The following is a 22573-nucleotide window of genomic DNA, read 5'->3' as shown; positions in this document are numbered from 1 at the left end:
GCAGTTATTAAACTAGAATAAAGACTGAATGATTGCAGTGATAATACTAGACTGCGGACTGACTGGTGACAGTAATTGCAATAGACAGCAGACTGACTGATGACATTGATAACACTAGACTGCAGATTGACTGGTGACAGTGATTATACTAAACTGCGGACTTATTGCTGACTGACTGGTGGTAGTAATTACACTAGACTGCGGACTTGCTGGTGACAGTGATTACATTACACTGTGGAGTCACCGGTGACAGTGATAACACTAGACTGCAGACTGACTGTTGATAGTCATTACACCAAGAAGTGACTGACAGCACTCGACTAAAGAATTACTACAATCTCCTTTAACATTCTCCTGTGAAGTGACTTCCTTGTTTACAATATACAGGCAGTCCCGGGTTACGTACAGCATAGGTTCTGTAGGTTTGTTCTTAAGTTGAATTTGTATGTAAGTCGGAACTGTATAGTTTATAACTGTAACGCTGGACAAAAACTTTTTTGGTCTCTGTGACAATTGGATTTAAAAAATGTTGGGTTGTCATAAGAAGCAAGATTAACAATAAAGCTCAATGGCAGACACCTTTCATAACCATTATAGCAGATAATTGTAGCTTAAGGCTAAAGTTAAGTAAATTACCAACATCCAGAGGTCCGTTTGTAACTAGGGGTCGTATGTAAGTCGGGTGTTCTTAAGTAGGGGACCATCAGTAATTAATCAAATTTGGCCAATTTAATTCCCTATTCATCCAAAGTAACGTATAAGCAGTGAATGTTCATGCTGTACTTTTTTCTTGTTTACATTCTGTTTTATTATGCTTGAAAAATAGTTGTCAAGGTCTTCCTAATCTTTTTCTCACACAGTTTATTTGTATCTACTGCTTGTTGTCTAGACAATATTGGCACATAGCTGAACTTATCAAAAGAATACTCATACCAACCATATGGCCATTAGCAGATTTTTTTTTAGTTACGCTCCAATGACCATCATTCAGGTTAGAGTCACACACATTACTGTTCCTTCTGCAATAGCATTATTACTTCCATTAAAAATGAAGCCATGTCTATACCATCTCTGAAAGATTTGTTTTCAAAGACACAGTGGGGCTCATTTACTAAGAATCCACGGACCGCATTTTCGTCAGGTTTCCCGACAATTTCCGATTTGCGTCGCATTTAACTGAGTTTTTTGGCGCACGCGATCGGATTTTGGTGCAATGGACCGACTTTCATGCGATGCAAATCGGGGGTGTGGCCATTGGACAACCCAACGTATTCGGACTGCACACGGGATTTAAAATTCAAATTGTGTCGCAAGACACACACTTACAAGCACCGGGAAGAAGAAGATAAACTCCGGCGGACTTCAGCGGGGAAGCAACAGATGCAGGAAATCGGGCGCACGAGCTACGTGAATCGTGCCGGACTTCATCTTTGTCGGACTGTCTGGATCGGAGTTCGCGACAGGACCAGGTAAGTAAATTTGCCCCAGTATTTACTAATAAAGAGGTTTGTCAAGTTTCATCAAGGTTTTAGTATCTTTGATCTCAAGAAAGGCATTTCTTGAAAAACGTCAATAGTGTTGATTGCAAAAATATTCATACCTCTTGAATCTGAAGAAGTATTTGTGACATTTTCAAAAAGATGGACAAATTATTTTTTGAGACATATGAAAGTGAAACACCAGTTTGTTCACCAGTATGGTCTGGACAAAAAAAAAAAAAAATCTTCATAATATAAAAGGGGGTGGCCACTCTTTTACATAAGTTGCCCATGTGCCTTTACTATCTTAATAATAATCCCTGAATATTCAACCAGTGGTTCAGCAGTCCTGCTACTTACTTTTATGCAGTGTGCAGACTGCTCCTTCCCCCCTCTCCTAGTCTCTGTCAATGAGGACACACAATGTAAAGAGAGACATAGTAGGTGACACCATGAGGATGGCCTAGAGCAGAGAGGAAGCTGTGTATATAGGCAAAAGACAGTATAGTAAGGGAAACAGGGAAAGGCTGAAGCTAACAAATAAGGCAAAGACACAGGTAAATATTACATGCAGAGTCTAATGGAACAGATTTATTGAAAAATGGCCAACCCCTTTAACCCCACAGCCCTTTTTCGTTTTTATGTTTTCTTTTTTCACTCCCCACCTTCAAAAATCTATAACTGTTTTTTGTTTTTCCATGTACAGTGCTGTGTTATGGCTTATTTTCTGCTTAACAAATTACACTTCAAAATGTTGGTATTTAATATTCCATGCCTTGTACTGGGAAGCGGGAAAAAAATTCCAAATGCTGTGAAATTGGTAAAAAAACGCATTTGTGCCGTATTCTTGTGGGCTTGGATTTTACGGATTTCCCTGTGCGCCCCAAATGACATGTCTACTTCATTTTTTGGGTCGGTGCAATCACAGGGATACCAAATTTATATAGGTTTTATAATGTTTTCATATATTTACAAAAATTAAAACCTCTTGTGCAGAAAAAAAAATGTCTTAATTTTGCCATCTTCTGGCACTAATAACGTTTTCATATTTCAATGTACGCAGCTGTGGGTGGTGTCATTTTTTGCGACTCTTGATGACATTTTTAATGCTACCATTTTGAGCACTGTATGGCCTTTTGATTGCTATTTATAGAATTTTTAATATTTTTCAAAATGGCAAAAAAGTGGCACTTTCGACTTTAGGCAATATTTTCCGTTACGGGGTTAAATGCCGGGAATACCGCTGCAGTAACAGGTGGGCGTCAGCTTTATCATACAGCTGACACCCACTGTTTATGGAGAGAGCTCATCCCTTTGCAGCACGAGGACGATATAGTTTGTCCTGGTAAGTGACGGTGTTAATATGCACATTTTAAAATATTTTCCTATTCCATACTTGTGTAAGCTACGAACATTAACCCCTTAAGGACGCAGCCATTTTACAGCTTAAGGCTCAGTCCCATTTTTTGGATTCTGACCTGCGTCTCTTTATATGGTTATAACTTTTGAACACTGTTACTTATCAAAGCGATTCTGAGATAGTTTTTTCCCCACATGTTGTACTTCATTTTAGTGGTAAATTTTGGCTGATAAGTTTTGCGTTTATTTACAAAAAAAAGAAAAAAATGATGAATTTTTAGAAAAATTTGCCATTTTTGACATTCAAAATCACCGCATTTTCAGGAAGATCGATTTACCACCTAAATAACTTGCTGAATAACATTTCCCATTTGTCTGATTTACATTTTCATAATTGTTGGAATGTTTGGATAATTTATTTTGACGTCACGCGGCCTACAAATCAAATAGCGATTTTCCGTATTTTCAGAATTGACTATTTTGGGGATAAATACTGTTTGAAATTAAATTTTACATATTTAGCATCAAAAAACCCCTATATAACCAACCCATTTTCAAATCTGCACCCCACAAACTATCAGAAACAGCATTTACAAAGATTGTTAACCCCTTGAGATCTTCATAGTAATTGAATCAAAATGGCGGTGAAATTTAGAATGGTCAAAACGTTCATTTAGCCCTAAAATTTACACATTTCCAAAAGATAAAAAGAGAAAACCCACCATAAAATTTGTTCTACAATTTCTCCTGAGTGCAGGGACCCCCACACGTGGCCGTTACTTGTGTTATGGGGGCACAGCAAGGTGCAGAAGGGAAGGAACACCCTGCAGCTGCCAGGATTTTAGTTTCCTCATTCGCCCCTTTTGAAGGCTATAAAATTTTCGCTTTTTCGTTATTGTGGCCATGTGACTGCATTTTTTGAGGTCTGAACTTTTTTTGAGGTCATGAGCAGAAAAGCATCAATTCTGTACTGGATTTTTTACATTTTTTTTTTTCATGTTCACCGTATAGCCTAATAATCCTGTTATCTTTATTCTATGGGTCGATATGATTACGGGGATACCAGACATGAATATTTTTTCTTGTGTTTTACAAAATTTGCCAAATAAAACCCTAATGTGGGGAAAAATCTATCATTTTTGCATCGCTGTCTTCCAAGTGGCATAACATTGTTACGTTTTTGGCTACAGAGCTGGTTGATGGCTTGTTTTTTGCGGGACATGTTGTTCTTTGCAACAGTATCATTCTGGAGTACATATGTTTTGTTGATCACTTTTTATTGCATTTTTAGTGGGATATAATAGGTAAAAATCATAATTTTTGGCGTTTTTTTAACGTTTTTTTTTTACGGCGTTCATCATATAGGTTCAATAGTTATTTAGTTTTATTCTATGGATTGTTACGGACGCGGTGATACTATATATGTGGGGTTTGTGTTATGATTTAGCCTTTTTTGAGCGTTATATGTCTCTTTATATGTTTTGGGGCTTATGGGCATTTTTAGTGATTTCTAAAGTTATTTTTTATTGAAAAAATTTTTTTTATAAATTTTTTACTTGATCTACCATGGGATATGAACAAGCAATCATCTGATTGCTTGTTCATGATAATACTCTGCAATACTGATGTGTATTGCAGGGTATTAGCAGTGCCAGCCTGCAGATGCATAGGCTGGCACTATCGGACCCCAGAGGTGCCATAGCAGCGATCAAACCTTAACCCCCCCCCCCCGAAAACGGCGCGGGGGGGTTGCGATCGTGGGGCAAAGACCCCCGGGAAGGCATGTTAAATGCCGCGGTCGCGTTGACTCCGACCGCGGGTGTTGTTAGCCGGGGATGTCAGCGGCTATGCAGCACTGAACCGGCATTGTCACTGCGCAGTAGCTGTACTGCGCTGAGCGATATCCGCGGGACTCAGTGCAGTACAGCTCCGGCGCAGAGCGCTAAGGGGTTAAGCTGGTCGTTAACAACAGAGAACCATACACAGTGGGTGTCAGCTGTTTAATACAGCTGACACCCTCCTGTTACTGCAACGGTATTCCTGACGTTTATCCCGTGACGGAAAATAGCGCCAAAAGATGTGTCACTTTTTTTGCCATTTTGAAAAATATTTTCAGTTTTTATTGTAAATACCTGAACATACCCACAGGTCTCATTGCAGCAAAAAGGATTCTTACAAAATATTAACTCAGGAGGCTGAGAACATGCAACTCAATTTTTTTTTTTTTTAATTTGCAAAAGCACCAATCATTTATTTTACATATCACAAAATACTTGACACTTTTTGCTCTAACAGATAAAATACTAGTTTGTGGCTGTAAAGTTTTAGGGGTATGAATACTTTTACAACCCACTGTACATATGTAAAAAATATATTTTACAAGTCAACTGTGTCCCTGTTCTTTCAAACAACCCAGTTTTGATCACAGATGACCTTCAATATGTATTGTTTGGTGCAGTGTACGTGTTGTACTACGTGCTCCGTACATACACTTTTTACCCCGTGTGAAGGTCCGGATGAGTAAGTCCCATCAGAACTGCTAAAAGTTTTGCAAACTCACCACACTTTTTTCCAAACCTTTTCCTTTCACCTCGTAAGGCCCAGTTCACAGCTGCCTTTGGGTCTCAGTGATTATCTTCATCAATAAAACAATGGGAAGTCTGCCCATTTCAGAGGGCTTTTAATGGCTTCTGTTTGCTCCAATTCTGTAACTTTTTTAGGTTATCACAGCCAGGGCCGGATTAAGGTTGGTGGGGGCCCCTGGGCGCAAAATCTGGTGGAGGTCCCCACTTTCTGCCCGCTATGTACTGTCATGGGTGGTCCCGTGATCCATATTGCGGGTCGCATGGTCACCCATGCCCCTCCATGTCCACAAGCGCGGTGCCAGCGCAACTCACCTCTCCCCGTTCCGGATCCACGGCCGAGGTCCGTGCACGTGCCCCGGCTTCAGGAGATTTAAAGGGCCAGCGCACCGCTGATTGGTGCGCTGGCTGAACACCTCCACCTTTATAAATCCGGGAACCTCCCTTCCTGCCTTGCCGGATCTTTGTGCCTAGTGCCCTAGAAAAAGCTGTTTTGATGCCTTGTACTGTTTTTGAAAATTTCCGTTGTGACCCTGGTTCCGTTTCTGACTTTTCTCCTTTACCGCCTGCCCTGACCTGTTGCTACATCTTGACCTCCTGCCTTCCCCGACTACGAGACTGCCTGCCGTTTCTGTACCACGACCTTGGCTGCCACTGCGGACAAGTCACGCCTGTGGAACACCCTGGTGGTACCACTCCGCAGCAAGTCCAACCCGCTTTGCAGCGGGCTCTGATGAAAACCGGGTGCTACTTAGACTCCGGTCACAGGTAGTGGCTTGTGTCATCGTCCGCAGTGGTTCAGAGGATCCACTACATCTGAGCCTGACATCTACTATTCCACCAGTAATACATCTACATACACCTACCTTCCCCAGTAATAAATCTACATACAGCCACCAACCCCCAAGTAATGCATCTAAATACAGCCGCCTCGCCCCAGTAATACATCAACATACAGCCGCCTCGCCCCAGTAATAAATCTACATACAGCAGCCAAACCCAGTAATACATCTACATACAGCCGCCTAACTCCCAGAAATACATCTGTATACAGCCACCTCCCCCAATAATACATCTGTATACAGCCACCTCCCCCAGTAATACATCTACATACAGCCGCCCCCCCCCCAGTAATACATCTACATATAGCCGCCTCACCCCCCAGTAATACATCTACATACAGCCGCCTAACCCCCAGTAATACATCTACATACAGCCACCTCACCCCCAGTAATACATCTACATACAGCCGCCTCAACCCCCAGTAATACATCTACATATAGCCACCTCACCCCCCCAGTAATACATCTACATACAGCCGCCTCACCCCCAGTAATACATCTACATACAGCCGCCAATCCCCGCCCAGTAACATCAATCACCAACCCCCCCATGCCCAGATCCTGCAACAGGGTGCAAAGAGGACTGTTTTTGATGCTGCTGTATAAGGTATTCCCACGAAGACAAGTTTCTTATATGTACTCAGGATAACAAAATAACACACTCTAATTCACCGTTATTAACAAAAATACAGCATTACACAGATATAAGTCCAACCTGTGTACACAATTTCAGTTGCCCCTAGACATGACCCTGGAACTTCTGACTTTGGGTCGGGCGCCATCTTGGATCGTGGAGCTGAGATTTGTGTCTCTCCTGTGTGGCTGTAGTCACGCCACCCTGAATAGAGCTCAGAGACACCGACATCCTGCCAGGAGATCGTGAGCAGAGAGAGAGAGAGGCAGCAAACTATAAGAAGATGAGTGATCCAGGGGAAGCAGGCACATGTCTGTGAGATGTAGCAGAGCTCACAGTGTAATGGTCTATCAGCCTCTGTAATCATCTCATGCATCTCTGATCTGTCTCATCTCTCCTTCTATGTGTCAGTGTGCTAGTACAATGTCAGAAGCCAGTTGAAAGTGCATGTACACCTTGTACCCTGATAATCCAACTACATTGTCACCCCACAGAACTAGCGGTATCAAAATGTGTCTGCTTAGAGAGGCCGCACCAACACCCTGGGATTTTGCATTCAGCAGTTGAGGGAGAGATAGGAGTAAAATTGTAAAGTAAAAAGTTAAAATTATCTTTATTTTGGTGTTAACATCACTAGGGGGAAAGAAATGTGAGAATTTTCTTTTGTGACAAAACCCCTTTAAGGATCCTTCTGTAGACATCAAGACAATGAAACGCGTCCTTTTTGATAGAGGGATTTTGAAAAAGGTTGATTAAATAATTTCCTGAAACCTATGGAGGCCTGAAATAACTTTTGGAAGGTACTGTACTGTCCAATACATTTGATGTGGAACTGTCTGTCTCCCATACATAATATCTTTCCATTACCTCCTACACCTCAGAAATTCATTGGTAGAGCCCACTTATCACGGAAAAGTTTGTACCAGAAAAGTAACACTATTCAGAAGTTCAAAACTATTTGGGGTCTGTGGTTATATCATCCAGGACTGGCTCAGCAGACTCTAGTGCAGATTTTGGGATAGTGACTTATGGTTGAGTTATTCCCTAGATTTTGGCTCTTTTATAATCTCCATCTGCGTGTACACATGTGAACTAGACTGCTGAGCTCATCTGGGTAGTGTGAAAAGAGAAAAAATACTCTTCAAGAGCAAGGAGATTGTTTTGTGCATACGATACTACCCCCTTGGTAGTTGGTAATCAAGTATTTCAATGGGTTTAACTTATTTTCTCTGTGTCCTGATGCGCTGTATGTATAAAAACACAAGGTTACTGCCTTCATGGTAAACTATACTGCTGATGGCCATATCTTTTGAACAGATGGATGGATTTAATGGGATACAATCACACAGAGGCAAGTAAGGTATGTAATCAAGGATTTTACTTGGCGACAGGTTCCCTAAATAAGCTTTAGGAGCCGATATCCTGATCCTCCTACCATTAAAATTTGCATTAACTACTTTTGGTCATTTTTTTCTGCTTTCAAAACATCAAGTACTTGCTCACCACTAACGTTATTCTTCATTGTCCTCTGTAGTGTGAATGGAATATGCAGATACACGTCACCACCATACAATTGTTTGTCCGTATACCAAGATGTAACACATTTCACCATTTCTGCAATATGGGTCAGAACTATAAAACTTAAAGTGAACCTGTCAGTCAAATGAACCACCCAATCCGGTTAATGTATGAATTGACTAGATAAAGGCTGGGATGGGATCTTTGCAAGCTGCTCCAACAGGTAGTGGTGGCAGATATAGTTACAGAGACCTGATGACAGGTGTTAAGAGTTGTACCAAGTTATTTTCCTATATCCCCCTATAGCTAGAGAATAACAGAAATCGTGTTGTCACCAATTGATGGAGTGGCAAGTCAAGGGCGAGTTATGCTTCCACTTTAAATAAAATGTGAGTAAAAGAGCCCTTAAACTGTTAGTATTGACTGGAGCAGCAGGACGCAAACTTGACCTGCCACTCATATTAGCACAATAAAGTCTAACTACTAAAATCATAAACGAAGAGAACAGTGACTTGGCACCATCCGACCATGAAGATATATCCCCAGTGGAGCCCGGCAAGGATCTTGGCAGGGTAGTTAGGCCTTCTTGCACAAATCTGTAAACTGTGGTGCTCAGCAAGAGCAAAGGCAGTCCATAAAGCAAATATAGAATACAGCGGCACTCACCAATTCGGTGCAAAGAAATCTTTTTATTGAGGTGCATACAGAAGCAGAGCGGGGCCTGGCTCCAGCCAGGCCCCGCTCTGCTTCTGTGCGCACCTCAATAAAAAGATTTCTTCGCACCGAATTGGAGTGCCGCTGTATTCTATATTTGCTTTATCTAACTACTAAAACTTATACCTATTCTATGGTTATTTCATTTGTCTAGTCCACCAGCGCAAAAAAAAAAAAAAACCCTATACATGAACCTTAAAGATTATTTGTTTTCATGCATTGTGGACTAAACATACTTTGAGAATGCTGAAGCGACACTGATGCACAAACATATCTTGCTTAATCCCTAAATTAAGTGGTTTTGCAAAAAAAACTAAAATTCAGGAGCTTGAGAAAGCTGGGTTGCATGCTGGCTCCCCTTCATAAACACATTACACAGAGCTTCCTGAAGTGCATAATTAGGGTAAGAGAAGCACTTTTTTTTTCAGCAAAACCACTTAATTCAGGGATTATGCTAAATATGTCTCTGCATCAGTGTAGTTACAGCATTTTTAAGGTATGTTTGGTTCACAATGCATAAGAAACAAATGGTAGATTTAATTTAACTGGAAATGTTGAAAATAACTAAAGACCAGTCAATATCCTTTCATCAATACATAAAGGAAAATAAATCATAATTAGGTCTCTTAATAGTTTATTAGAAATAATGCAGACAATTAAAAAAATCCCCATCAATTCCAATACAACTTAGGCTTTTCACCCGATTAAAGAAATAAAAACAAACAAAACAGTATAGTGTATTAACATTGTTACTCTTTCCTTTTTAATATATACTGTGACAGTGCAAATACAATTTGGTCTAAATGTACAGACTGATGAGAGAAACAATGTACAGCTGTCTACACTCTTCCAAGGTGGAAATGCAAAGGGTCAGACCAATTGTACAGGACTCATGGTTACAAATGGGACAATCTCATACACCTTAATCTATATCCAGGAACCCTAAATCATTGTATACAGAAGTACAAGTGAAGGACACTCAGGTCCACTGGTCCAAGTAAGAAAATACGTAACCAGTACTGGGAGCACTCTGCTGTCACTATTAAAATAAAAGATATTCCCTTATAAATATCAATTTCCATTTCTGATCTGTGAAACGCATAACATTACGTTTCTGTAGGGCACCCTATTCGTCAATGATAAACTTCAGAACATGCTCCCTTGGCAGGGCAGAACACATTTAGTTGGATACAGTATGTACCTTAAGAAATCAAATAATTCCTCAGTCATGTCATAGTGGTTCTTTTTGCAGTTTTCGATTCAGCATTTTATTTTGGAGAACACATGCTCTCATGTAAACCAAGAGTAAATGAAAACTTATAACCACGCGATAACAAGCAAAAGGATACACAATATACTAAAATATGTTATGACAATTAAAAATAGCAGCTCCTTTGTCTTAAGGTTTTAAGGACGTCCTGTACAATTGTAACTTCTAAACCCCCTGGTAAGCGCCATTCGGTGATACATGTACAAGGCTGACTGGAAGTACTCTGTATTTACAACTTGGGTATCGGCAACTGTTGCAGAGTGTCTTGAAATATTCTTTCCACCCATTCTCCCACCCTCCTCCCACATTTTATGATGCAGAATCTTCTTATTCCAGGTCAGGCATTTCTATAAGAAATAAAAGGACATACTTAAGAAATATGTCTTTGTATACACTTACAAGAAAACATTGCATATAGGACACCATTTCTATTATTGCTCAGAATGTGGAATTACAAAACTATAACTTACTTTCATCATCACTGTCTGGTGAATCCTACAAATAAAGAACAAACAGAATTGAGAAACCACTTGCTTCATAAATGCATTAAGTATTAGGGTGCGGTCACAGGCACCATTTACACTGCGTTTTGAAACGCAATGAAACCTGTAAAGGGTGGGGTTGTGCTGATCACTTCTCCTTTGATCTGTGACAAGATTTACATGCAAAAACACATGGAGCTAGTTACAGATATCCTGGAGGAAACGCAGATGTGATATGTACAAACCCATCCCGGATTTGGTTATATTGCTGTTCAAAACACATTGAAAGTGAAACATGTGACCTTACCCTCAAGAGCTTTAAAATAGCAAAAACATATCTCAAAGGCTAATTTTAACAGAGGACATCTCCAGTTATGTTTCACCATAAAAAAAAACCCGATTGGCACTTTTCACCTAATATGGAAAAACTTGTGGCAAATATTTTAAAGCAGCCACAAGTTACAGTGGCCACAACACATTTATAGATAAAATGCAGCAATAAAATAGAGACTTCTTGACAATACAAACTTACATCATCTGCACCATCTACTTCAGGTAAGTCTACATCTTCATCTCCTCCCATATTGTTCATCATCTGTAAAACACAAGTCATGAATGCATCTCATGTATCATAGCTTGTCTATATAAACAATTTAAAAGAGAAACTACAGGTAAGTCACTCACCTCTGAAAAGCGGTCAAAATTGGACATGTCTTCATCTGAGTCATCTTCCCAATCTTTCCAGTTGTTGAAGTCCACACTAAGCCAATTTAGCTGTTAAAAATAAAGCAAATGCATTCCAAAATAATAATAGTATAGCAATGATTGTCATCTTATTACAGGGCAATATACAACATGCTGAGAAGACTAAAGAACAAAAAAACTGAAATAAATAAATAATATGAAGATTACCTTTGCCTTCTCTTTTGTCAGTCTTGGCCAAGACTGGCCGGATTCTGCTTTTCGTAAACAACACAAAACTGATCTGTCTGTTCTTTTATGTTTGGACTCCTATCAGGAGAAAAGAAAGCCTGTGAGCTAAACTAAAATATTTGGCAGAGACTAGAACAATTCCTGTAAACGTCTGCTTTCGTTTTGAAGGCTTTGCTTTTAGCAGGTGAACGACAAGAAAGAAAACAGAACTTACATTGGGATCAATAGACTGATACAGTTCAACTTCATTTAAGTACTTAATGTTGTCGGCTCCTCCCAAACCACTATAAAAAACAAACAAATGGGAAACAAATGGGAAACAAATGAGTACAATAGTCGATTCACATTCATTTTAAGTACATACCAGAATCAGGTTTAATATTTTATGCAACCTACAAATAGAAAAGTATTTTTTAACCAAAATATCTGTATTGTTTTGTTAAAGGTGGGTTAAATTAAAGAAAATGTTACAACTTTACTATCTATCAATATACCCAAGCCTAGTCCTGATGTAGTTTTGTACTAAATCATGTGCCACATAAGCTGCATGTAAATATACTCAAAGGACACTAAACTTTTTGTTTCTAATTATTGACTGTACTGTTGACCATTAAGTATTGGTAGTCAGATGGGAGAGATGCCGATAGGTGACCAGATGCCCTAGAATATGTCCATTCCAGTTACTGCAGGGAACTCAACGGCAGCTTTTACCTCGCTGAACTAGAAGCCCTTTCAGGTAGGGTAGAAAATATTCTAGCATTCCACCTATTATGTAAAAACTTGTCTGTTAAGAACAAACTTGCAAAGCAATATTGAAATGAGCTGAAAAGAGTCACTAAGAGGTAGATAAGGGAGCACGAGTCGAGATCTCCATCTTGGGTCAAGCCATGCCTAGGTACCACATAACCCATTGGTATAAATTTAAGATAATGTAATTATTTAGATCACATTAGGATTGCAGCACTTCAACACAGAGAACCCAAGTAACTATGTTTTGTATGTGGTTGACATTACTTTGTGTCTGTGTAATTTAACGTATTTAAGATAACAATACATTTACATGTCATCTAACTCCCTCTAATGGTTTCAAATTTTATCCCGTGTAAGAACTGGTGCCCATATATGCACCAGTTCGGTATATTCCCCAGGGTGTATAACCAACCATAGCCTCTCATTTCTGAGTCATCTATTGCACTTAGTATCCCAGCCCGATATAATCAGATTCTCTAAATGGCTGTAGCTGCAAATATCAAGAGGCGTTCTCACTGCAAAACACCCAGAACACAAGGGAGCAACTAAATGGCAATTTGTTTCTTAGCATGAAGGTGGGAGGCCACAGTTTCATTATGAAATGTCTCAGCCTTTCACACTGGTTCTATAGTGATCATTAATAGCTGTAATCTACGGGCCTCCATTGCAAGTAATAAGCTAAGAAGAATATGCAGACACTACTTTAGATATTAAGGGGAACCTGTCATCAGGAGCCCTTTTTCTGGCTCCACCTGGTTCCCATAGAGAATAGTGTACACATTGCCACATTTTCCCAAAAAGTTAGATGAAAGTTTACTATCAATTTACACTTGAACACCAATAGGTGACCATACGTATTATGAATTAAAGGACACCTGTCATCAAGTCTCTGCAGCTAATGCGGTCACTACCTGTTTGAGCAGCTCACAAGGATCCATCCCAGCCTTTATCTAGTCAATTCATACATCATAATAAAGAAAAGATGATTTTTATAATGTAAATGAGGCTGGTCATATGGTCAGAGGCAGTGATGTCACTGCTGTTACCCCTTCCCCTGCTCAGGTCTGTGTGTAATGTATAGTAAAGCATTGCTAGTGTCTGTGCTTTATATGCTGACATGCTCTCCCTCCTAATACACATGTGTGACACAGACATCAGCTACACAAGTAGCTGACATGTTCTGCTATACACATGGCTGCCTGGAGCTGTTGTATCTCTCCTATACACACACAGCTCCTCCATGTGCTTCCTGGTGCAGGCAGCCCCTGTAGCCTATTACACCATTATAACACACATCATTATAGAGGCTGTCAGTCATGCACTGGGGGTGTGGCTGTGCCTCCCACTCATGAATAAGCGGGACTGCTTGAATATGATAATGACTCAATGGACATTTCACAGGTCATTTGCATACAGCTTTAGGACCTCATTGCTTGGGTTTACAGGCATGTAGAGGGACAATGAAGGGATAGGGGCAATGCTTTCTAATGGCAGTTTATGAAAATATATTTAGTTTAGGGGGTTAATTTGCCTGACGGGTTCTCTTTAAAGGATCTATCAAAATCCAGCATGATAAACCAGGGGCATATACACAGAGCCAAGCACCGTGACAGAGGTTATGTTCTTATATTTGTGATCCATGGCTTCCTTCCATCTAAAACCGATGTATAAAATTATGCTGAAGGGCATCATCAGAGCCTGTCCTTGCTGTAGCTTCACAGGCTATTACACTGTCTCACCCTCCCCTGCTTGATTTTAGAAGGGAGGCGGCCATGGATAAACATAGGAAAATAACCAGTGCCTAAATCTATGAGTAAGCGAACTTGGAAAACAATTTACAGCCACCACAGGAAGGGATTCCAGAACTGAGCGAAAAGTCCTTTAACATACAAAACCCATGATATTAAAAATATCCATTTACACTTTATGCACGTCATAATAAACTGTTGAGACGTTCAGCAATAAATCACCCCCACCCCCTAAACATGGTGCCTGTATTTTCCTAGTTTAATGGTTAGTTAGTAAGCCATTATGAACGAGCAGGGAAAGGCTTAGAATAAGTTAAGCAATACCAATAGAAGTAGATAGGATACCCAAATAAGTACATCAGTTTACAATAAAGTTAAATACACAGTTTACAATAAACAATATATGTCTTTATTTAATCGGTCACCACAAAAAACACAGTTAAAAACTATACATAAAAACCACAAAGATGTGGCGGTGGTCTGAAATAACACAATACATAGTAAGTACACTTTAAGTATCCAACCAACATCAGTAAACACAATTAGGCTGTAACCAGTTCCATTACCCACCAGGGTGTAGTATGTAGCCAAAGCAGATTGTATAGAATAGTAACTCTGACCACCGCCACAGCACCCCGACGCGCGTTTCGCGGTCTAGAGGAAGCGACGGCGAAACGCGCGTCGGGGTGCTGTGGCGGTGGTCAGAGTTACTATTCTATACAATCTGCTTTGGCTACATACTACACCCTGGTGGGTAATGGAACTGGTTACAGCCTAATTGTGTTTACTGATGTTGGTTGGATACTTAAAGTGTACTTACTATGTATTGTGTTATTTCAGACCACCGCCACATCTTTGTGGTTTTTATGTATAGTTTTTAACTGTGTTTTTTGTGGTGACCGATTAAATAAAGACATATATTGTTTATTGTAAACTGTGTATTTAACTTTATTGTAAACTGATGTACTTATTTGGGTATCCTATCTACTTCTATTGGTATTGCTTGTGTTCGATTGGTGGTAGGAGTTGGATATTTGGTATTGGGTTGTCTTTTCTTGGTATTCATTAGAATAAGTTAAATCCACCTTTCAGACATTTACTTCACATTGCGCACACCACACTATCCCATATCGTTGATTCTAGATAGTTACCTGAAGCCTAGTTTATCTTTTTGAAAATCTACTTTTACATCTTTGCTGTCTTCAACGCAGAATTCAATAAAGACATATTCTCTCCTGTCGTACCACTTTGCAGATGCTGCTTGCCTGTAAACAAAGATAAATGAATTATTACTGAAAATATTATACTCCACCAAAGCTAAAAAACACTCATCAAAAATACTAAGGAGTAGTTTTTACTCTCCTGGAACCTCTTAGCACAAGTAATGTCTGCCAGGGAAGTGGTCCCCAATCTTATTTTCACAAGGTACCAGTAGCTTACATTTAAACATATAACAGATGTAGTGTATGGGAGTCAGTCTCACTGAGGGGGCGGAGCTACAATTGACTGAAGTAGTAGAGATGCCTAGCCGCGGCACTTCTGCTCCTTGCACTTTCAACACCATCAGTACTCTGTACTGATGGTGTGATGCGTGAAGGCACAGGCCCCTCCACACCAAATGCTCCTGCTCAGTTGATGTCTTTTGCAATACAATTGTAAATGCAATTCAGTTATATTGCATTAGTGATCAGACCCTCTAGAGCAGTGGTAGCGAGCCTATCGCACAGGTTCCCCTCTCTGTGGGAACCCAGGCCATTATCCAAAGCACAGTTTACCAAACAGGAATCAAGGTCCTCCTGCAGTCCCAAGCAGCTCAGACATTTTTACAATTTGAAAGCAACACATCTTGAGTAAGATGCATAGGGGGCCCGATTAACATTGATGCTCTAGGCCACTCAATAAGTCTTGTCAGGAGGCCCTGGAGGGATGCTCCAACAACAATCTGGATTACCCCTCCTTTCAATGGTATTGGTGTCCTCAGATGCCAACATTGTTTAAAGCTGTGGAGCAATTTAGCAATAAGTGTTCAAATTGCCAAGTTGACACTTTGGTTTTGGTTTGCAGTTTTGGCATCAGAAAATAGGGCATCTGCGGTTTTCTGCTGATATCACTGTATATGGATTTTTCTAGCTTTCCAGTACATGGGACAGAATATTAAATGGTGCCACTAGAAAGTACAATTTGTCCCACAGAAAACAAGGACTCACGCAGCCCTCTACACAGAAATACTAAAAAAAAAAACCCCCAGAGCTTTAAAGTACTTGTCCCCATTAAATTGCAGAATCTGGTACTGCTGGTTCTGACTGGACAATGCTTGGCCGTGAATGGCGAATACAGTCCAGGTGAATTATAGTGTTTCATATCACTACAATTTAGCCTTAATAGTATGACCCAACACAAATTTACCGGTAACACCAAGTTTTTAATTTCTCCTCTTGGCAGGCGAAATCAGTCCCTACAGTGACAAGTGACTGGCAGAGGGGATTGCTAAACCAGGAAACCAACGCCCCCAGTTGGGTGACAGGTAGTGGCCCTATTTTGGTGTAACGTGCGATAGTAAGGTATAAAACAGATCTAAAGTCCAGGATTGACTGCTCCACATCATCACCTATAGAAATAGTATTTCACGAAGATGAAATATTTACAGCCATGTCCGGCTCTACATTACTCATTGGCTGCATAGAAGGTTCTGGAAATGAGTCGCGTGACTGTGGCCCCCAGAGCAGGAGCCGGGGCCCTGCCTCAGCTCAGACCTACAAAATGCTGAGGGTGCCAGGTGCCATCACCCAGCTGCACCCACAGGTGACGGAGCAGAATGGCGCCGCGCACTGCAATGAATGGCGAGTAAGCGGATTACACGGACTCGGGCTCACAGAAGCTTCTGGAGAATGGGAGCGGCTCCTCCTCCTCCCAGCACCGGGCTGTGAGCGACACTAATACGGTACAACCGGTAAAGCTGAGTAGAGGGCGGGTCGCCATGCCGCTGGAGGTGCGTAGTGCATGCGAGCACCGGCTCAACTTTGCCGGTACCTCAGATACGGTTCCCGCCCACCAGCGCCGATGCGAACCAGTCCCCGGCACCGCACGACTACCGGACACTCACATGTTGCTGCGCTTCTCCCGGCTTTCCGCTCCACGCTGCTTCTCTTCGTCGTGTCCGTCGCACGCCGCTGGGCTCCTCCTTCCGCTCTCCCGGGCCTGTAGCGTGACGTCACCAGAGGCGGGTGGAGACTGTTACGGGCCTCATTCGGAAGGGGGGGGGGAGCGCGCGTACTCTCGCGGCAACACAAAAGACTACAGAGGGCGGGAGACTGCGGCCCCGCCCTCTACACTAACGGCCGCACAATCTCCTCATGACGAGGAGTCAATCGCGGACTCGCTTCTTATCGCAATGTATATCGGCCGATGCGAGCAGTGTAGTGTATGAGAGGAAAGAAAATTCATGTAGCGACCGTGTTTAGCGTGGGTCCATTATCACGAGCTCTGTGTGGCCTCACATGATGAACGTGCAGTGTTCATGATGTCCGCTAGATGTCGCCAGGGGAGACCCCGTGACACATGTTGTGCCGAATAACCGAAAGTGCAATATATTTCCTGGAGGAGAAGGACTTTGTACTATCAAGTCTCAATAGGGACACTAAAGCACCACGTGTCCTCACAGACCGGTGGTGTATTGTCCCAAATCCCCTGTAATAATTTTTATATTCCCCGTTAAATGGGGACAAGTGAAGCTGCTGTAGATACGTCCCGTGCGCATTAAAGCTGAGACATTGGGGGTCATTTACTAAGGGCCCGATTTGCGCTTTCCCGACGTGTTACCCGAATATTTCCGATTTGCGCCGATTGTACCTGAATTGCCCCGGGATTTTGGCGCACACGATCGGATTGTGGCGCATCGGCGCTGGCATGCACGCGACGGAAATTGGGGGGCGTGGCCGAACGAATACCCGACGGATTCGGAAAAACCGCCGCATTTAAGAAAAAAAATGTGTCGCAAAAATTACACTTACCTTCACCAGGTATAGGCCGGTGAATTTCAGGGCATTCCAGTGCGCCTTCAGCGCAGCAGCGCCACCTGGTGGACGACGGAGGAACTACCTTAGTGAATCCCGGCCGGACCCAAATCCACCGCAGAGAACGTGCCGCTGGATCGCGAATGGACCGGGTAACAGTAACAGTAGAGGAGGCACCGGCGCAGGATCTCCTGGTTGTACGGTGTGCCTCATCACACCCTCATCTAGACAAGTATGAAAGGTTATTATTTCTCCACATACAATGGTCGAACACACCGTAACCACATAAGGACCTTTAATTGGTTAAGGGTTCCAAATCGATCTGAGAGGACCTTCTTAAAGACTAGGGCCGCCACTAGGAACTTCAGGGCCTCTGGTACAGTTTGTGGGCCGCCCCACTCTTTTGTGCACATTTGTTTCCTATATTATGTTTGGGATTTAGCATAGTAGTAGTTTATAGGAAACCTATCACCACGGATCTACGTATTACCGTATTTTTCGGCCTATAAGGCGCACCGGACTATAAGGCGCACCTCTAATAAATGCCTGCTAAGACATCTAGGTTCTTATATAAGGCGCACTGGAGTATAAGGCGCAGGATCAAATGCAGTACCCAAAAATGACCAGCAGGTGGCAGACTTGTGCACAGTTTAAGCCAGCTACACTTCCCGGGAAACTTGTCTTCAGCGTGTGACAGAGCTCCGATCTCAGAGGTATGGGCTGCTGGGGGTTAATGCAGGGTGATGCAGCAGGGGTTAAGCGGTCTCCCTCTGCCCCTTCTCCTTCCCTCCTCAGCCAGGGTGTTATTCCTGTGGGGGTCCCTGTGGCTCCTTCTCTTTCCCCTGTTACAGGGCTGTCAGGTATGGGGGATTGATGATGATGATTGCCTCATGGTCAGCACTATGGCAGCTTTAGTCTCTCCGTGCTAGGGGAGGGCAGGATGGGCACAATGTTCGTTGTGGTGCCAGGGCACTTCAGGAGCTAGGGACCCTGTATACTGTGTGGGAAGGTGCAGGAAATTTCTGGGGATGGAGCTATTGAACATTGGCAAATGTACAGCACATCTTGTCTGTAGTACATTTCTGTATAAGTTCATATATAAGGCGCACCGGCCTATAAGGCGCACCTTTGATTTCTGAGAAAATTAAAGGATTTTTGGTGCGCCTTATAGGCCGAAAAATACGGTAAGTTAAATCGGATGGTAGGTGCCTCTATTGTACATGAGGATAGCCCTTTTAAGGACTAATCCTCATGTCCTCTGTATTTTTTTATAACTTTTATTCCCCTAATATGCTAATTTTCTAAAGAGGCTACTGGGGCGTGGAGTAGCCGGAGCTGAGGTTACACAGTGCGGGTACTCCACACCCCAGTAGCCTCCTTGATCCTCCTACCCCCATATCTTCGACTGCGCGTCCTCATCTGCGAATCCGGCGTTCTGCACATGCATGGTCACTGCTCTGGAGCTACTGAGCTACTCCTCAAACTTCCACTAATCACTCTCTAATGCTAAACTATGGACCTCAGTATTAATTACTTTACATAGCTTAGTATCATCTGCAAATATTGAAACTTGACTTTGTAAACCCACTACAAGGTCATTAAAAAATATTAAAAAGTGGCCCCAATACTGACCCCTGTGGCCCTCCACTGGTAACATCAAACTATTCTGAGAATGTGCTATTAATGATGACCCCTTGTTTTCTATTATTAAGCCAATTACATATCCAAAATGATGTTAAAATGAGTGTAACAACATTTTCTTTCACAAATCAATAGCTCTTGGGATGTAAAACAACTTACTGGCTATTAGCTATGTTACCTATATGCAGCAGTTTCTTTGTGATCTTGCTCGGATGATCTCAGTGCTGCAGTAGCTGCTTCCTCTCCTAGTGCTGATAAATCCTGGAGTCTGTATTATAAACAAAAACTTATGGGAGCAAAGAGGCTGCTGCTCACAGAGGAGAAGGTCATGTGACAGAGCCCTCTCTGTGTATGTAGCAGAGCTGGATGTGTCCAATACACAGAATATGTCTCCTGCACAGAATAGTGAGGTACAATACCTCCCCTGTTCCCTATCAGTCTCTCCATCCCAGTCTGTGATTCTAAAGAACTTTCTCAGTCTCTATCTGCACCTCATGCTGCTCCCTTCCCCAACTTCTCATTAATCAGCTCTATAATCTATAAACTTCATGCCCTAATGATTTCTACCACTTATTACATGTTCCCTGCTCCTCCATGTGATGGAAGATGCCAGGCACACATGACTCTGACATGTTCTGCTATAACATGGCTGCCTGGAGCTGCTGTATCTCTCCTAAACACACACACATGCACACACAGGCTGCAGGGGGCGTGGCCAGCACATGGAGGAGCCATTACACCATTATACAGGCTGTCAGTCATGCACTGAGGGTGTGGCTGTGCCTCCCACTCATGAATAGAGTGGACAGCTTGAATATGCTAATGCTTCATTGGACATTTCACAGGTCATTTGCATACAGCTTTAAGACCTCATTGCTTAGGTTTACAGACGGACAATGAAGGGATAGAGGCAATGCTCTCTAATGGCAGTTTATGAAAATATATTTAGTTTAGGGGGGTTATTTTGCATGACGGGTTCTCTTTAACTGTCCTCATTCCAGCGGCGTCTCCTGTGGTCTGGATCACAAAGAGCAGGCAGGAGTCACAGCAAGAGGCCGGCCAGGGCCAATTAGCAGCACGCTGACCTCGACTCTGATCCTGTCTGCCGATTCTTTACCTCGTCTTGGCCACGACCACAAGCAAAGTCGCGCCTGTGGAGTGACTTGGTGGTTTCCCGCTGCAGCAAGTCCAACTCGCTTTGCGGTGGGCTCTGGTGAATACCGGGTGCCACTTAGACTCCACTCCCAGGTGTCGGCTTACATCATAGCTCACGGTGGTTCAGTAGGTCCACCACCTCTAACCCTCATTTTAACCCCACGCCGGGTCCCGGTACATGGAGAGGGCTTGCAGGCCGAGCTCTCTCCATAGCCGGTAAGTCTTTGCTGCATATTGCCAGCACCGATCGCGGGTGTTTTCCGGCTGATCGCCATCTTTCTGAGGATCGTCGCCCCCTGTAACGTCATCGGGGAGTGATCCGTCGCCATGGTAGCCTCGGGTCTCACCCAAGGATACTTCGTTTTAACTCATTCATTACAATGTGCTATCAGCACATTGTAATGTATGAGGAGTAAAATCCCCATATACTACCATACTGTAGTATGGCAGTATATGATAGGATCTTACAGACAACCTATGGTTAATGTACTCTTGGGAGTCTGAAAAATAGTAAAAATAAAAAAGTTTAAAAAAAAAATATAATAAAAAACGTAAAAATTTAAATCACCCCCCTTTCCCTAGAACTGATATGAAAATGCCCAATCTATCAAAATATGATAATGGTTTTTCACTGCGTTTAACCCCGTAACGGAAAATCGTGCCCAAAGTCGAAAATGGCACTTTTTTGCCATTTAAAAAAAAAAAATCTGTAAAAAGTGATCAAAAGGTCGCACAGTCCTAAAAATGATAACATTGTAAACGTCATTCAAATCCGCTAAAAACGGCACCACCCACAGCTCCATACATCAAAGTATAAAAAAATTATTAGCCCCAGAAGTTGGCAAAATCCCCCCAAAATTTTTTTACAGGAGGTTTTAATTTTTTAAAATGTATTAAAACATTATAAAACCTATATAAATTTGTTATCCCCATAATCGTACCGACCCAAAGAATAAAGTAGACATGTCATTTGGGGCGTACAGTGAAATCCGTAAAATCCAAGCCCACAAGAATACGGCACAAATGCGGTTTTTACCAATTTCACTGCATATGGAATTTTTTTCCCGCTTCCCAGTACACGGCATGGAATATTAAATACCAACATTTTGAAGTGTAATTTGTTACGCAGAAAATAAACCGTCACACAGCTCTGTACATGGAAAAATAAAAAAGTTACAGATTTTTGAAGGTGGGGAGTGAAAAATGAAAACGCAAAAAGGAAAAAGGGCCGCGGCGGGAAGGGGTTAAAGAGATATAAATGAAAGAAAAATAGAAAGCTTGTTTTAAAAAATGTTTTTAAAAATGGTTAAACAAGTTAAAAACAATAAACCATTTAATCAATAAATGAATGTACTACAAATTTAAAGGGGTATTCCGGGAATATGAACGTCTGACACAAAAACCCATGATGATATAAATATATGAATACTTGTTGCTCAATGTCATTAGTCACA

At 41.9% G+C, this 22573-nt stretch overlaps 1 protein-coding gene across 2 annotated transcripts; it reads right to left on the bottom strand.

Moving 5' to 3' along the window:
* Positions 1-9744: 9744 nt before the first annotated feature.
* On the bottom strand, positions 9745-17587 carry PTGES3 (prostaglandin E synthase 3). 2 transcript variants are annotated; one of them, XM_072134999.1, is made up of 8 exons: positions 17414-17587; positions 15462-15575; positions 12027-12096; positions 11792-11890; positions 11564-11653; positions 11412-11474; positions 10868-10892; positions 9745-10744 (listed from the first exon to the last, which is right to left on the bottom strand). In XM_072134999.1, coding segments are annotated over exons 1-8 (483 nt in total). In that variant the 5' UTR covers positions 17416-17587; the 3' UTR covers positions 9745-10724. The 2 variants fall into 2 exon arrangements, with proteins under 2 accessions (XP_071991100.1, XP_071991099.1); XM_072134998.1 differs by lacking the exon at positions 17414-17587 and adding an exon at positions 17068-17108.
* Positions 17588-22573: the final 4986 nt, after the last annotated feature.

This window comes from Engystomops pustulosus, chromosome 2 (assembly GCF_040894005.1).
Source record: "Engystomops pustulosus chromosome 2, aEngPut4.maternal, whole genome shotgun sequence".
NCBI lineage: Eukaryota > Metazoa > Chordata > Amphibia > Anura > Leptodactylidae > Engystomops > Engystomops pustulosus.
The sequence above is the reverse complement of the archived record's forward strand: the minus strand, read 5'-3'. Positions and strand labels throughout refer to the sequence as shown.

Excerpts from the sequence above, each read along its gene's own strand:
- PTGES3 (XM_072134998.1), bottom strand. The coding sequence starts at position 17,093 with ATGGCACCTGGCACCCTCAGCATTTT. Across the intron at positions 12,097-15,461 it reads AAAGATAAACTAGGCTTCAG|TGGTTTGGGAGGAGCCGACA; the intron begins GTAACTATCTAG and ends TGTTTTTTATAG. Across the intron at positions 10,893-11,411 it reads AAGTAGATGGTGCAGATGAT|GATTCACCAGACAGTGATGA; the intron begins GTAAGTTTGTAT and ends CTTTATTTGTAG.